At 48.8% G+C, this 12,282-nt stretch overlaps 1 protein-coding gene across 1 annotated transcript in view; it reads left to right on the forward strand.

Moving 5' to 3' along the window:
* The window catches only part of LOC115479935 (sodium-dependent serotonin transporter-like), a 52,833-nt gene that overhangs the window by 19,678 nt on the left and 20,873 nt on the right, over positions 1-12,282 (forward strand). Inside the window, exons 6-7 of the mRNA XM_030218268.1 lie at positions 2,766-2,869; positions 7,655-7,782. Coding sequence (XP_030074128.1) covers positions 2,766-2,869; positions 7,655-7,782 — 232 coding nt within the window. The remainder of the gene's footprint in view (positions 1-2,765; positions 2,870-7,654; positions 7,783-12,282) is intronic.

The raw sequence follows: 12,282 nt of genomic DNA on the forward strand, positions 1-12,282 counted from the left end.
ACTGCAATGCAGCACTAGAAGCTGACTCGACACGGACCGCGTTTCGGTGTCAGGGCCTAGAGAAGAGGTCTAGACAACAAATTAGATCTACATCACACCAGGGACATAGCCAGACTTCGGCGGGAGGGGGGTCCAGAGCCCGAGGTGAGGGGGCACATTTTAGCCCCCCCCCCGGCACCGCTGACCCCCCTGCCGCCGCCAGCACCACCACCACCACCACCAACTTTGACCCCCCCCTGCCGATGACCCTCTCGACCCCCCCCCCCGCCTGCCCGCCGTTGCCATTGCCTACCTTTGCTGGCGGGGGACCCCAACCCCCGCCAGCCGAGGCCCTCTTCTTCCTTCGTTCTGTTTCTGAGTCTGATGTCCTGCACGTACAATGTGCAGGACGTCAGACTCACAGAAACAGAACGAAGCCTTGCAATCTGCAGGGCTTCATTCTGTTTCTGTGAGTCTGACGTCCTGCACATTGTACGTGCAGGACGTCAGACTCACAGAAGCAGAAGCCTGCGCGGCCACATTGGTGACCTGCAAGGGCCAACTTCTACATGGAATGTTGCTAGTGGAATAGCAACATTCCATGTAGAATCTCAAATAGTAGCAACAGTGGAGGAGTGGCCTAGTGGTTAGGGTGGTGGACTTTGGTCCTGAGGAACTGAGTTCAATTCTTGGCACAGACAGCTCCTTGTGACTCTGGGCAAGTCACTTAACCCTCCATTGCCCCATGTAAGCTGCATTGAGCCTGCCATGAGAGGGAAAGCGCGGGGTACAAATGTAACAAAAAAAACCTCAGTATTTATAAGTCACACCTGACACGGTCTGTGTTTTGGCGAAACCGCCTGCGTCAGGGGTCTATCAGTATAGATTTTTGGTCATGCCTCTCGTGCGGGACACTGCTTTTGAAGCTTTTTGTTGACTTTCATCCCAGAAACATTGACTGTTATGACATTATTGAACAAAAGCTTATACTGATAGACCCCTGACTCCGGCGGTTTTGCCGAAACATGGACCATGTCAGGTCTGACTATTGAATACTGAGTTGACGCTCCTACCTTTGAAGGTTCCTTGTGCTTTTGTTTTTCACTCCTTTGTTGGGTGTACTTTGGACTCCTTTCTCTAGTGTTCCTCATCAACCCTTCAAAGAGAACGAGAGTATGTTATCTTGCTCTCACCACTCTCCTTTCTGCATGACGGCCGGCAACACCACAGGTTTAAACACAAGAATAGGAAGTACCTGATCTGACATTTAAATCTGCGGTGGAAGAGCAGAGAGGAATGCAAAATACACTCCCACCGATATGAAGGCCGAGTCGGCAGGACAGGCTTTTGGCGTCCTGGAACTTTGGCATCCTGAGCCAGTGCCTCATCTGGCTCAGGCCTTAAGCCGGCCCTGCTCTGTACGGGCTGATGAAGCCACCGTGGGGGTAATTCTATAATTGTTTTCTAGATGCCCTGAGGCTGCCTATCTGGCACATGTTCTATAAAAGAAAGTAAATGCCTAATATAGAACACTAGGAGACCTATTTTCAAAGCACAGACTTATAAAGTTACATAGAGGGGCATTTTCGATATGACGTCTAAGTCCGATGTTGGACGTTTTGCAAAAAAACGTCCAAAATCTGAATAGAAAAGAAGGGCATTTTCAAAAAAGAAAAATGTCTTTTTTCCCCCCCGAAAATACTGTTTTGAACAAGGTTTTGTGATTTGCTACCCATTTCTTTCAGCATTGATTGTTTACTGGTCTTTGTAGCTATTTTGCAGTTATCAGCACTATACCAGAGTCCAGTGTAGCCTGACGGCAGAGAAGTGGACCTTTGTGCAATATTAACATTCTCTTTTCACTGGAGGAATATGACTCTTAATACTTTGTTCTCCTTGGAACCTCAAACAGCATTGTGCAGTTCTTCCTTTAGTCCTGCCTCTTATTAGCTGTTTTTATAGCTATCGAGGCACAGGAGTGGAGGAGTGGCCTAATGGTTAGTGCAACACAGGGGCGTAGCTACGTGGGGCCACGGGGGCATGGGCCCCCACAGATTACGCCCTGGCCACCTCTACCTTTGACCCCCCCCCACCCGCCCCGCCGCCGCCGCATCATCAGGTATCTTGTTTGCTGGCGGGGGTCCCCAATCCCCGCCAGCCGAAGAGTCTTTTTCAGCGCCGGTCGACTCCGGCGCCTTCGTTTTGTGATCATCTGTTTCTGACACCTTACGTCCTGCGCCGTGCATGCAGGATGTAAGGCGTCAGAAACAGATGATCACAAAGCGAAGTCGACCGGCGCTGAAGAAGACTCTTTGGCTGGTGGAGATTGGGGACCCCCGCCAGCAAACAAGGTACCTGATGCGGCGGTGGGGCGGGAGGGCGGTGGCGGCGGGGGGGTTTGCGGTTGCAGTGGCAGGGGGGGGGTTGCGGTTGCGGCAGCGGGGGGAGGCAGCTAAACAGTGCCCCCCACGGGCTCGGGCCTCCCCTGCCGCCGAGGTCTGGCTACGTCCCTGGTGCAATGGCCTGAGAACCAGGAGATCTGGGCTTGATTCTTGCTGCAGCTCCTTGTGACTCTGGCCAAGTCACTTAACCTTCATTTCCCCAGGTGCAAATAAATACCTGTATATAATATGCAAACTGTTTTGAGTGTAACCACAGAAAGGTGGTATATCATATCCCATCCCCCCCTTTCCCTGTTAGATGTGGTTCTCAATTAGAACTCAGAGTAGGGTCTTGTGTCTCGTGCTGTGTAATGTCCTGAACAGCTGCTTTATTCTTATTATCAGGTTTGGGTCGATGCTGCAGCTCAGATATTTTTCTCCCTGGGCCCTGGATTTGGAGTCCTCCTGGCTCTGGCCAGCTACAATCAGTTTAATAACAATTGCTACAGGTATGAGTCAACGTATTAAGCCAGAGTCAGATGCCACAGAGTTAAAGCATATATAAAGCAGAAGATTTACCCCTCCTAGGGAAGATCATAGACAGTTCATTCCAGTGGCATTAAGCATTCTGTAAACTCCAATGGGCTGGAGGTGTGCTGTAAACATTAACCCCCTGATATTGAAAAGCATTTAAGGGGCCAGGAGCAGCACCTGACTGGTTAAATGGTACATAGCAGGCTATCCAGCGATATTCAGTGGGGAATAGCTGGCTATGTCCCTCTGCCATTAGCAGGTAGCAATTAGCCAGCTATATCGGCCGACATAACTGGCTATCTGCCGATTTTCGGCCCCACTTTAGTGGCTATATTTGGCCTCATGAATATGTGGGATTCCTTTTGGCTGGTTAGAAGATAACCGGCTGAGTCTGAATATCAACATAGCCGGATATCTTTTCACTGCCCCAAAATAAACCGGATATTCAATGCCGGTCACCAGAAACGGCTCAGCATTGAGTATCCGGGTTTAGCGGTGACCGCAGGAGATAGCTAAGGTACTGAAATAAAAATGGGGCAAATCTATAAACTGGCACCTAGAAGTCTGCATTACTTACATTAATTAACAGTTAGGCACATATGTACACTAACGCTATTCTATCAGGTAGCATCTAAGTGCCACAGCACCTAACTACAAGGGTGGGGGGAATACACCTCAGTGCAGGGCCAGTCTTAGCAAGTGTGGGGCCCTGTGCAGACCAATTTGATGGGGCCCCATCCTAGCCCCGCCCCTCCCTAGCTCCACCCCCACCCTAGCTCCAGGGCGGCCACCCCTCTCTCCGAACTCCCGGGCCATCCCCTCCGAGCTCTAGGACCATCCCCCCTCCCTGCAAGCTTCGGGGCCTGGCCCCCCTCCGAGCTCCAGGGCCCCTCCCTCCTTCCCAGTTCCAATGCCCTCCTTCCCAGCTCCAAGGCCCTCCCTCCTTCCCAGCTCCAAGGCCTCCCTCCTTCCGAGGCCTCCCTCCCTCTGAATTTTAAAAGTTACCTCATCGGGTTACAGGCAGTAGCAGGTAGCAGCAGTGAAAAGCGTGCGAGCTCAGTGCTTCAGGAGCCTTCCTTTCTCTCTCTCAGCTCTGGGCGGGACCAGAGCTGAGAGAGGGAAGGGAAGGCTCCTGAAGCGCCAAGCAGCTCGCACGCTTTTCACTGCTGCCGCCTGCCTGTAACCCGACGAGTAACTTTTAAAATTCAGAGGGAGGGGGACTGGAACTCGGGCGGTCGGGGTGGAGGCACACCACGCGGGGCCCCCTTGAGCGCGAGGCCCTATGCGGTCGCCTCACCCTAAGACCGGCCCTGCCTGGGTGGAGCATGGGCATGTCTTTCAGTCACACACACATGGCCAGATTCTGTAAATGGTGTCTAAAAAATAGATGCGTCCAAAAATAGCACTTTCGTGCTATTCTATAAACTGGGCCTAAAGTTAGCGCAGTGTATAGAATAGTGCATAGGGCAAGGAAATGCGCCTAAATTTAAAGCGGCCACTTACGTCACTGAAAACCTGGTGAAAATACCTTGCCCTGAATTCTTATAACCATAAGCGAAAATTTGAGGGACACCCCAGCACACTCAAACTCCTCCCGTGACCAAGTGCCCCCCCCCCCTTTTAGAATACATCTAAAAAGAAGCGCGCATAAATTCCAATTAGTGCCAATTAGTGCTAATTGGTTATTATCAGCCAGTTATCATCACTGATTGGCTTGTTACTCAATTAAGATGTATGTGTGAATTGGACACATGCCCAATTTAACGCGCACAAATAATTTATAGAATACCATAAATTGTGCAGGTCACTTGCACCAATTTATGCCTGCCATGTCATGGCACAACAGGGCACGCCTAAATATGGGCATGCCACTGCCAGTATAAGCAAGTATTCTAGAATGGAATCTTGGTGCCAAGGTTCTATTATAGAATTTCCACTATGCTCACGGGATTGGGGTGCTTAAAACCACCAATTTACAGAATTTTCCCCAAAGTGTTTACTATTTCATTACCTCGTCAGCTTTTCATAGCCAACCAGACTTATAATGAGGAGATAGTTTAAGATTTTGATATGTTAGCCCTCCTGCTACTTTGTGCTTCCAGCTGAATCAGAACCAGGACTGGGATCCTATCGCTGCCAACCTTTACTCACAAATACCCAGGAATTTTTCCCTGTTTTGTATAAAATCTCTTTTCTCCACTCCCCCCCCCCCCCCCAGGTATGCATTTGTACTTTACAGTGATAGTCCTGGGCCAAGGACCATACAGCACAGCTCTTTTAGGACCCTAGTAGTCATAGGCTCTGAACCCAGCCACTAGGTGTCACCCTTTAGCAATGACTGTGGCTCCCTCCCCCCCCCCCCCCCCCCCCCCCCCCCCACTGGTGGTGCATAATGCTCTACATCATCCCCAGCCTCAGCTCACCCACTGCATGGAAGACCTTCCACATGCAAATGCATCATAAAGAGATCTAATTGCCCACTAAGCAAATCCTATTGACACTGGTCATATGAGAAAAAAATGTTGGGGCCGACATTCAAAGCAATTTAACTGGCCAGAAACAGCTCCTGGCCGGTTAAATCACCTGTTTGGGGCTAACGACCTCCCTTCCCCTGGATCACCTCCCCTCCCCTTACTTACTATCTACTGCCCTGGTGGTCTAGTGACCTCTTTGGGGCAGGAAAGAGCCCCCTCTTTCCTGCCCGGAGCTCTGTCCTTGCCCTGCATCCTGTTGCTGTGACGGTCTCGGGATTCAAAATGGCCGCCGAGAGTTGAAATCTCGCGAGGCCGCTTCAACTCTCGGCGGCCATTTTGAATCCCGAGACCGTCACAGCAACAGGATGCAGGGCAAGGGCAGCGCTCCGGGCAGGAAAGAGGGGGCTCTTTCCAGTCCCGAAGAGGTCAGTAGACCACCAGGGCAGTAGATAGTAAGTAAGGGGAGGCTAGGATAGGCCCACAGCCCGCCTGTTTGTCCAGAAATCCGGACAAACGGGCGGACTGGCAAAACCCGTCCGGACGCCCAGACATGTCCTCAAAAAGAGTAGTTCCAGCCCCATTTCCCACGCTAGGACAAATAGGGCTGTAATTTTTAGCATGGCGCTAACCGGTTACCCTTACTGCCATCTCAATGGGTAGTGGTAAGTGTTCCCCCTCGCATGGCCACGCGGTAAGAGCGGGCGGACTGGCAAAACCCGTCCGGACGCCCAGACATGTCCTCAAAAAGAGGACATGTCTGGGTAAATCTGGACATATGGTAACCCTAGGCTAACGGCTAATTTTCAGAAGCACTTAATTGGTTAGAGCTGCTGAAAATAACCAGCTAACACCAAACTGAAAACCATCTATTTTGAGGGAGTTCTGAGGGCAGAAACGTGCTGATATTCAGCAATTAGCCAGCAAGGTTAACCGCATAAATAGAACCACATAAAAGTCAGTCCTACCTTTGAGGTCCTTTCACCAAGCTGTTAGCCTAGGGTTACGATATGTCCAGATTTACCCAGACATGTCCTCTTTTTGAGGACATGTCTGGGCGTCCGGACGGGTTTTGCCAGTCCGCCCGCTCTTACCGCGTGGCCATGCGAGGGGGAACACTTACCACTACCCATTGAGATGGCAGTAAGGGTAACCGGTTAGCGCCATGCTAAAAATTACAGCCCTATTTGTCCTAGCATGGGAAATGGGGCTGGAACTACCGCCGGCACTTGCGTTGGCCCAGCAGTAGTTCCCAGATTAGCATGCGGTAAAAAGGCCTCTTTGTGCGGTAACCTATAGCTGGTTAAGTGCTGAACATTGCAGTTAAACAGCTATGTGTTAGCTGGCTCCGGAATTTCCTCACTACATTTTTCAGCAAATGTGTAAGCGTGAAATAAGTTGTTATACTAATTACAAAGTGAATTGTAACTACTACTACTACTACTATAGCGCTACTAGACGTACGTAGCGCTGTACACTTGAACATGAAGAGACAAGTCCCTGCTCGACAGAGCTTACAATCTAATTAGGACGAACAAAACAGGACAAACAAGAGATAAGGGAATATTAAAGTGAGGATGATAAAATAAGGGTTCTGAACAAAGTGAATAAGGGTTAGGAGTTAAAAGCAGCATCAAAAAGGTGGGCTTTTAGCTTAGATTTGAAGACGGCCAGAGATGGAGCTTGACGTACCGGCTCAGGAAGTCTATTCCAGGCATATGGTGCAGCAAGATAAAAGGAACGGAGTCTGGAGTTAGCGGTGGAGGAGAAGGGAGCAGATAAGAGAGATTTACCCAGTGAACGGAGTTCCCGGGGAAGAATGTAGGGAGAGATGAGAGTGGAGAGGTACTGAGGAGCTGCAGAGTGAATGCACTTATAGGTCAATAAGAGGTGTTTGAACTGTATGCGGAAACGGATAGGAAGCCATATACAGTGTAACACTCCCTGGCAATATAGGAAGGCAGAGTAGAAAAGCCTGTGTGTTATTGACCGTGTCAACTTTGCTACACTTGTAAGCAGTGCATTTCTTTGCATTTACCTGCATAAGGAATACAAAAGTATACACACCCAATTATAGAATTCTTTTTCAGTGCTTACTTTACAGAATTGCCCTCTTTCAATGCACAAACATTTTTTTAAGAGCCCAGATGAGTCGAATGCTGGCTAACAAATGTATCCCCTCCTGATGTGTTGTAAAGAAAAAGATCTGATGGTAAAGCACAGTGAAATTTCACCAGCAAAATCCTTTCCAGTGCTGACGTTTCTCCATCCTCACTTTATGCCTTCCAGAGATGCAATTGTAACCAGTGTGGTGAACTGTCTGACCAGCTTCCTGTCTGGTTTTGTAATTTTCACAGTACTGGGATACATGGCTGAAATGCGCGATGTAGACGTGGAAGATGTGGCAAAGGATAAAGGTTGGTCCATCTGTACATTAATCATGAAATGCTATCCAGAGTGTAAGTCTTAGGCTGTCACAAAATGAGAGAGAAGCGGACTATCAGAAAACTGGAGCCACATGTACAGCACATTGCTCTAAGCTCTTCCAAAGGGCAAAATAACACTCTATAGCCATCAGTCCACATTGGAGGTCATTCTGAAAAGATCGATGACATTTAGTTGCTAGGATGCTGTGCAAAGGCCCCTCTGATATTCAGCGCTATTTGACCAGCCAGGATGTCACAGTCTTACCGTGACCCCAGAGCCAGTACCACCCACTGTCAGCAGGTGACGGGACGAGCTCACCTGCTGGTGTCCGGGAAGCGTCAGGACAGCGCAGGCGAGCCGCCAGCGTGACCTCTACAGTGATGTCAGATGCTGATCAGACGCAGTAGGAGCGGAGCTTTTAACCCCGTCGAGCCCAGGCTTTGGCACTCTTATGTCTTTAACCACTCTTGTTCGCTTTCTGTGGGTCCTGAGTTGCGTTCTATCCTCTGCCTTAGACACTGTTGCACCTTTGATGACCCGCCCTGTAAGGCGTACAAAACCCCAACCTTGGCTGAATTCTAATATCCGCTACCTACGTTCCTGTACCCGCTCCGCCGAACGCCTCTGGCGGAAATCTCGGGCCCTTGCTGATTTCTTACACTTTAAGTTCATGCTGACCTCCTTCCAATCTGCTCTTTTACGTGCCAAACAGGATTATTATATCCAACTGACCAACTCTCTTGGCTCTAATCCTTGACTTCTCTTCACCACATTGAACTCTCTCCTCAAGGTGCCCCCTCCCCCAACTCCCCCTTCATTATCTCCTTAGACCCTTGCTGAATTCTTTCACAACAAGGTTCAAAAGATAAACCTTGCTTTCTCTACCTCACCAGCTCTCCCTCCACTAGTCCGTTCCCCTCTCTCTCCTTCCCCTCATTCCCTTTCCTCCTTTCCTGAAGTTACTATTGAGGAAACTACACTTCTCCTTTCTTCCTCAAAATGTACCACCTGTTCCTCTGATCCCATTCCCACCCACCTTCTTAATGCCATCTCTCCTACTCTTATTCCTTTTATCTGTCACATTCTCAATCTCTCACTTTCCACTGCGACTGTCCCTGCTGCCTTTAAACATGCTGTGGTCACACCTCTCCTTAAAAAGCCTTCACTTGACCCTACTTGTCCCTCTAATTACCGACCCATCTCCCTCCTTCCTTTTCTCTCCAAATTACTTGAGCGTGCTGTTCACCGCCGCTGCCTTGATTTTCTCTCCTCACATGCTATTCTTGACCCATTACAATCTGGTTTTCGCCCTCTCCACTCAACCGAAACTGCGCTTACTAAAGTCTCCAATGACCTATTACTGGCTAAATCCAGAGGTCAATATTCCATCCTCATTCTTCTTGATCTTTCCGCTGCTTTTGACACTGTCGATCACAACATACTTCTCGATACCCTGTCCTCACTTGGATTCCAGGGCTCTGTCCTTTCCTGGTTCTCTTCCTACCTCTCCCTCCGCACCTTTAGTGTTCACTCTGGTGGATCCTCTTCTACTTCTATTCCTCTGCCTGTCGGCGTACCTCAGGGTTCTGTTCTTGGTCCCCTCCTCTTTTCTATCTACACTTCTTCCCTTGGTTCATTAATCTCATCCCATGGCTTTTCCTACCATCTCTATGCTGATGACTCCCAAATCTACCTTTCTACCCCTGATATCTCACCTTGCATCCAAACCAAAGTTTCAGTGTGCTTGTCTGACATTGCTGCCTGGATGTCTCAACGCCACCTGAAATTAAATATGACCAAAACCGAGCTTCTCATTTTCCCCCCCAAACCCACCTCCCCGCTCCCCCCGTTTTCTATTTCTGTTGATGGCTCTCTCATTCTCCCTGTCTCCTCAGCTCGAAACCTTGGGGTCATCTTTGACTCTTCTCTCTCCTTCTCTGCTCATATCCAGCAGACCGCCAAGACCTGTTGTTTCTTTCTTTACAACATCCGTAAAATCTGCCCCTTTTTTTTGCAAGCACTCTACCAAAACCCTCATCCACACCCTTGTCACCTCTCGTTTAGACTACTGCAATCTGCTTCTTGCTGGCCTCCCACTTAGTCACCTCTCCCCTCTCCAGTCGGTTCAAAACTCTGCTGCCCGTCTCATCTTCCGCCAGGGTCGCTTTACTCATACTACCCCTCTCCTCAAGACCCTTCACTGGCTCCCTATCCGTTTTCGCATCCTGTTCAAACTTCTTCTACTAACCTATAAATGTATTCACTCTGCTGCTCCCCAGTATCTCTCCACACTCGTCCTTCCCTACACCCCTTCCCGTGCACTCCGCTCCATGGATAAATCCTACTTATCTGTTCCCTTCTCCACTACTGCCAACTCCAGACTTCGCGCCTTCTGTCTCGCTGCACCCTACACCTGGAATAAACTTCCTGAGCCCCTACGTCTTGCCCCATCCTTGGCCACCTTTAAATCTAGACTGAAAACCCACCTCTTTAACATTGCTTTTGACTCGTAACCACTTGTAACCACTCGCCTTCACCTACCCTCCTCTCTTCCTTCCCGTTCACATTAATTGATTTGATTTGCTTACTTTATTTATTTTTTGTCTATTAGATTGTAAGCTCTTTGAGCAGGGACTGTCTTTCTTCTATGTTTGTACAGCGCTGCGTATGCCTTGTAGCGCTATAGAAATGCTAAATAGTAGTAGTAGTAGTAGTAGTCTGCACGACAGATTGCCTACACACCTCCAGCTTCTGTGTGTGAGTGTGAGGCTTTTGGTTGCCTTGTTCCTTTGCAATTTAGGCTCTGCCCGCTTCTGCCTAGTCCAGACTAGGCCCAGGCCCGTATTATTACTGAAGGTAGACCTGTCTGAGCCAGCCACAAGTCACTGCTTATGACAGCTTGGTCTATGGTAGTTTCCATTACAAACAGAGGGCTCATATCCCCAGAGTAAAACACAGGAATGGCTCCTGGCTGGTTCAATAGTGTTTAACCAGCTAACCGCTAATATTCAGTGGGAGATAGCCAGTTATGTCCTATAAATATTCGCAGTTAGCACATAGAGGCTAACTGACTATATCGTATGATATAGCTGGCAATCCATGAATATTCAAGCACTGGCTGGCTAAGTTTAGCGGGCAAATCGGATGGCATAAATAGCAGTCCTATCTTTGCCTGCTATTAGCTTAACTGGCCGGCGCTTAATATTGACACGGCCGGTTAAGTTAGAGCCGGCAAAACAAAAAACCCTGGATACTCAAAGCCGGCCATCAGAAACAGCCCGGGCCAGGGTTAGTACCAACCATGCAGGCTGCCTTCAGCAGTCTGAATATCGGCCCCTAACTGTGAATTCTATATTGACTGTTATAGGGTTGATATTCAGCCGGTGGTGATCAGCTTTTTGCCATCAACCACCGCTGGTGTTATGCCCGAAATTCAATGCCAGGCCATGTCCAGTGCGCCTAGAGATCCGCGCCAAAATTGGTGCAGATTCTATAACAATGTGCGTAACTTAATATGCTTAACAAGCTAATGAGCGCTGATAACAGCACTTAACAAGCAATAATGAGCATTAATTGGCACTGATTAGAATTTAGGTGCACAACTCGCCAGCATATTCTGTAACAATGTGTGCCAAACTTCTAACGCATACAGGCAAAAAGGGGTGTGGTTACAAGCGGGGAAATGGGCATTCCATGGGCGTTCCAAAATTCAGACACCTAGTTATAGAATATGGCCCAGTGCGCCTAAATCTATGCGCTGGGATTTATGCCATGTTTTTGTTGGTGTAAATGGATGTGTGTAGCTTTAGGTGCTGAAATATCAACTAAGCGTATTCTATAATTAGCACCATCAATTTTTTTTTAGGCGCCATATATAGAATCTCCCCCTTAGCGACTAACCAGTTATATTGCGTGATATAACTGGCTATTAGCTAATATTCAGTGCATTGCCGGCTACGTTTGGTGGCCAAATTGGGCCACCGAAATAGCAAGCCTATCTTTGGCTGGTTTAAAATTAACTGGCCAGCGCTGAATATTGGCTTGGTCGGTTAAAGTTAAACCGGCCAAAAATTAACTCAATGCCGGTCACTGGAAATGGCCTGGCATTGAGTATCCAGTCTCACCGCTGACCGTGGGAGTTATCCAGGCTGCCTCCTGCAGTCTGAATATCACCCCACCCCCCCCCACCTAATGTTCAATGGCAAAATTCAGCTGCTGAATCTGTAAGCTAGCCCCGATCCATATTTAGCCCATGGTGGTAATCACTTTTTTTTTTAAACACTGGCCACATGAGCTTTGTATACCTGGATATTAAGTGCCAGAGCTTACCAAGATTCCAACACAGAATATCAGGGCAGGGTTTGTCCAGCTGCCAGGACTTATCCAGATACTGGACAATATTCAGAGCAGTGCACAGAAAAGGGCCCAAATGAACCCCCATGTTTACTAAGCCATGCTAGCGGCTTTCACTGCACTAACGCTGACACAGC

Source organism: Microcaecilia unicolor, chromosome 11, assembly GCF_901765095.1.
Source record: "Microcaecilia unicolor chromosome 11, aMicUni1.1, whole genome shotgun sequence".
NCBI classification, from domain to species: Eukaryota; Metazoa; Chordata; class Amphibia; order Gymnophiona; family Siphonopidae; genus Microcaecilia; species Microcaecilia unicolor.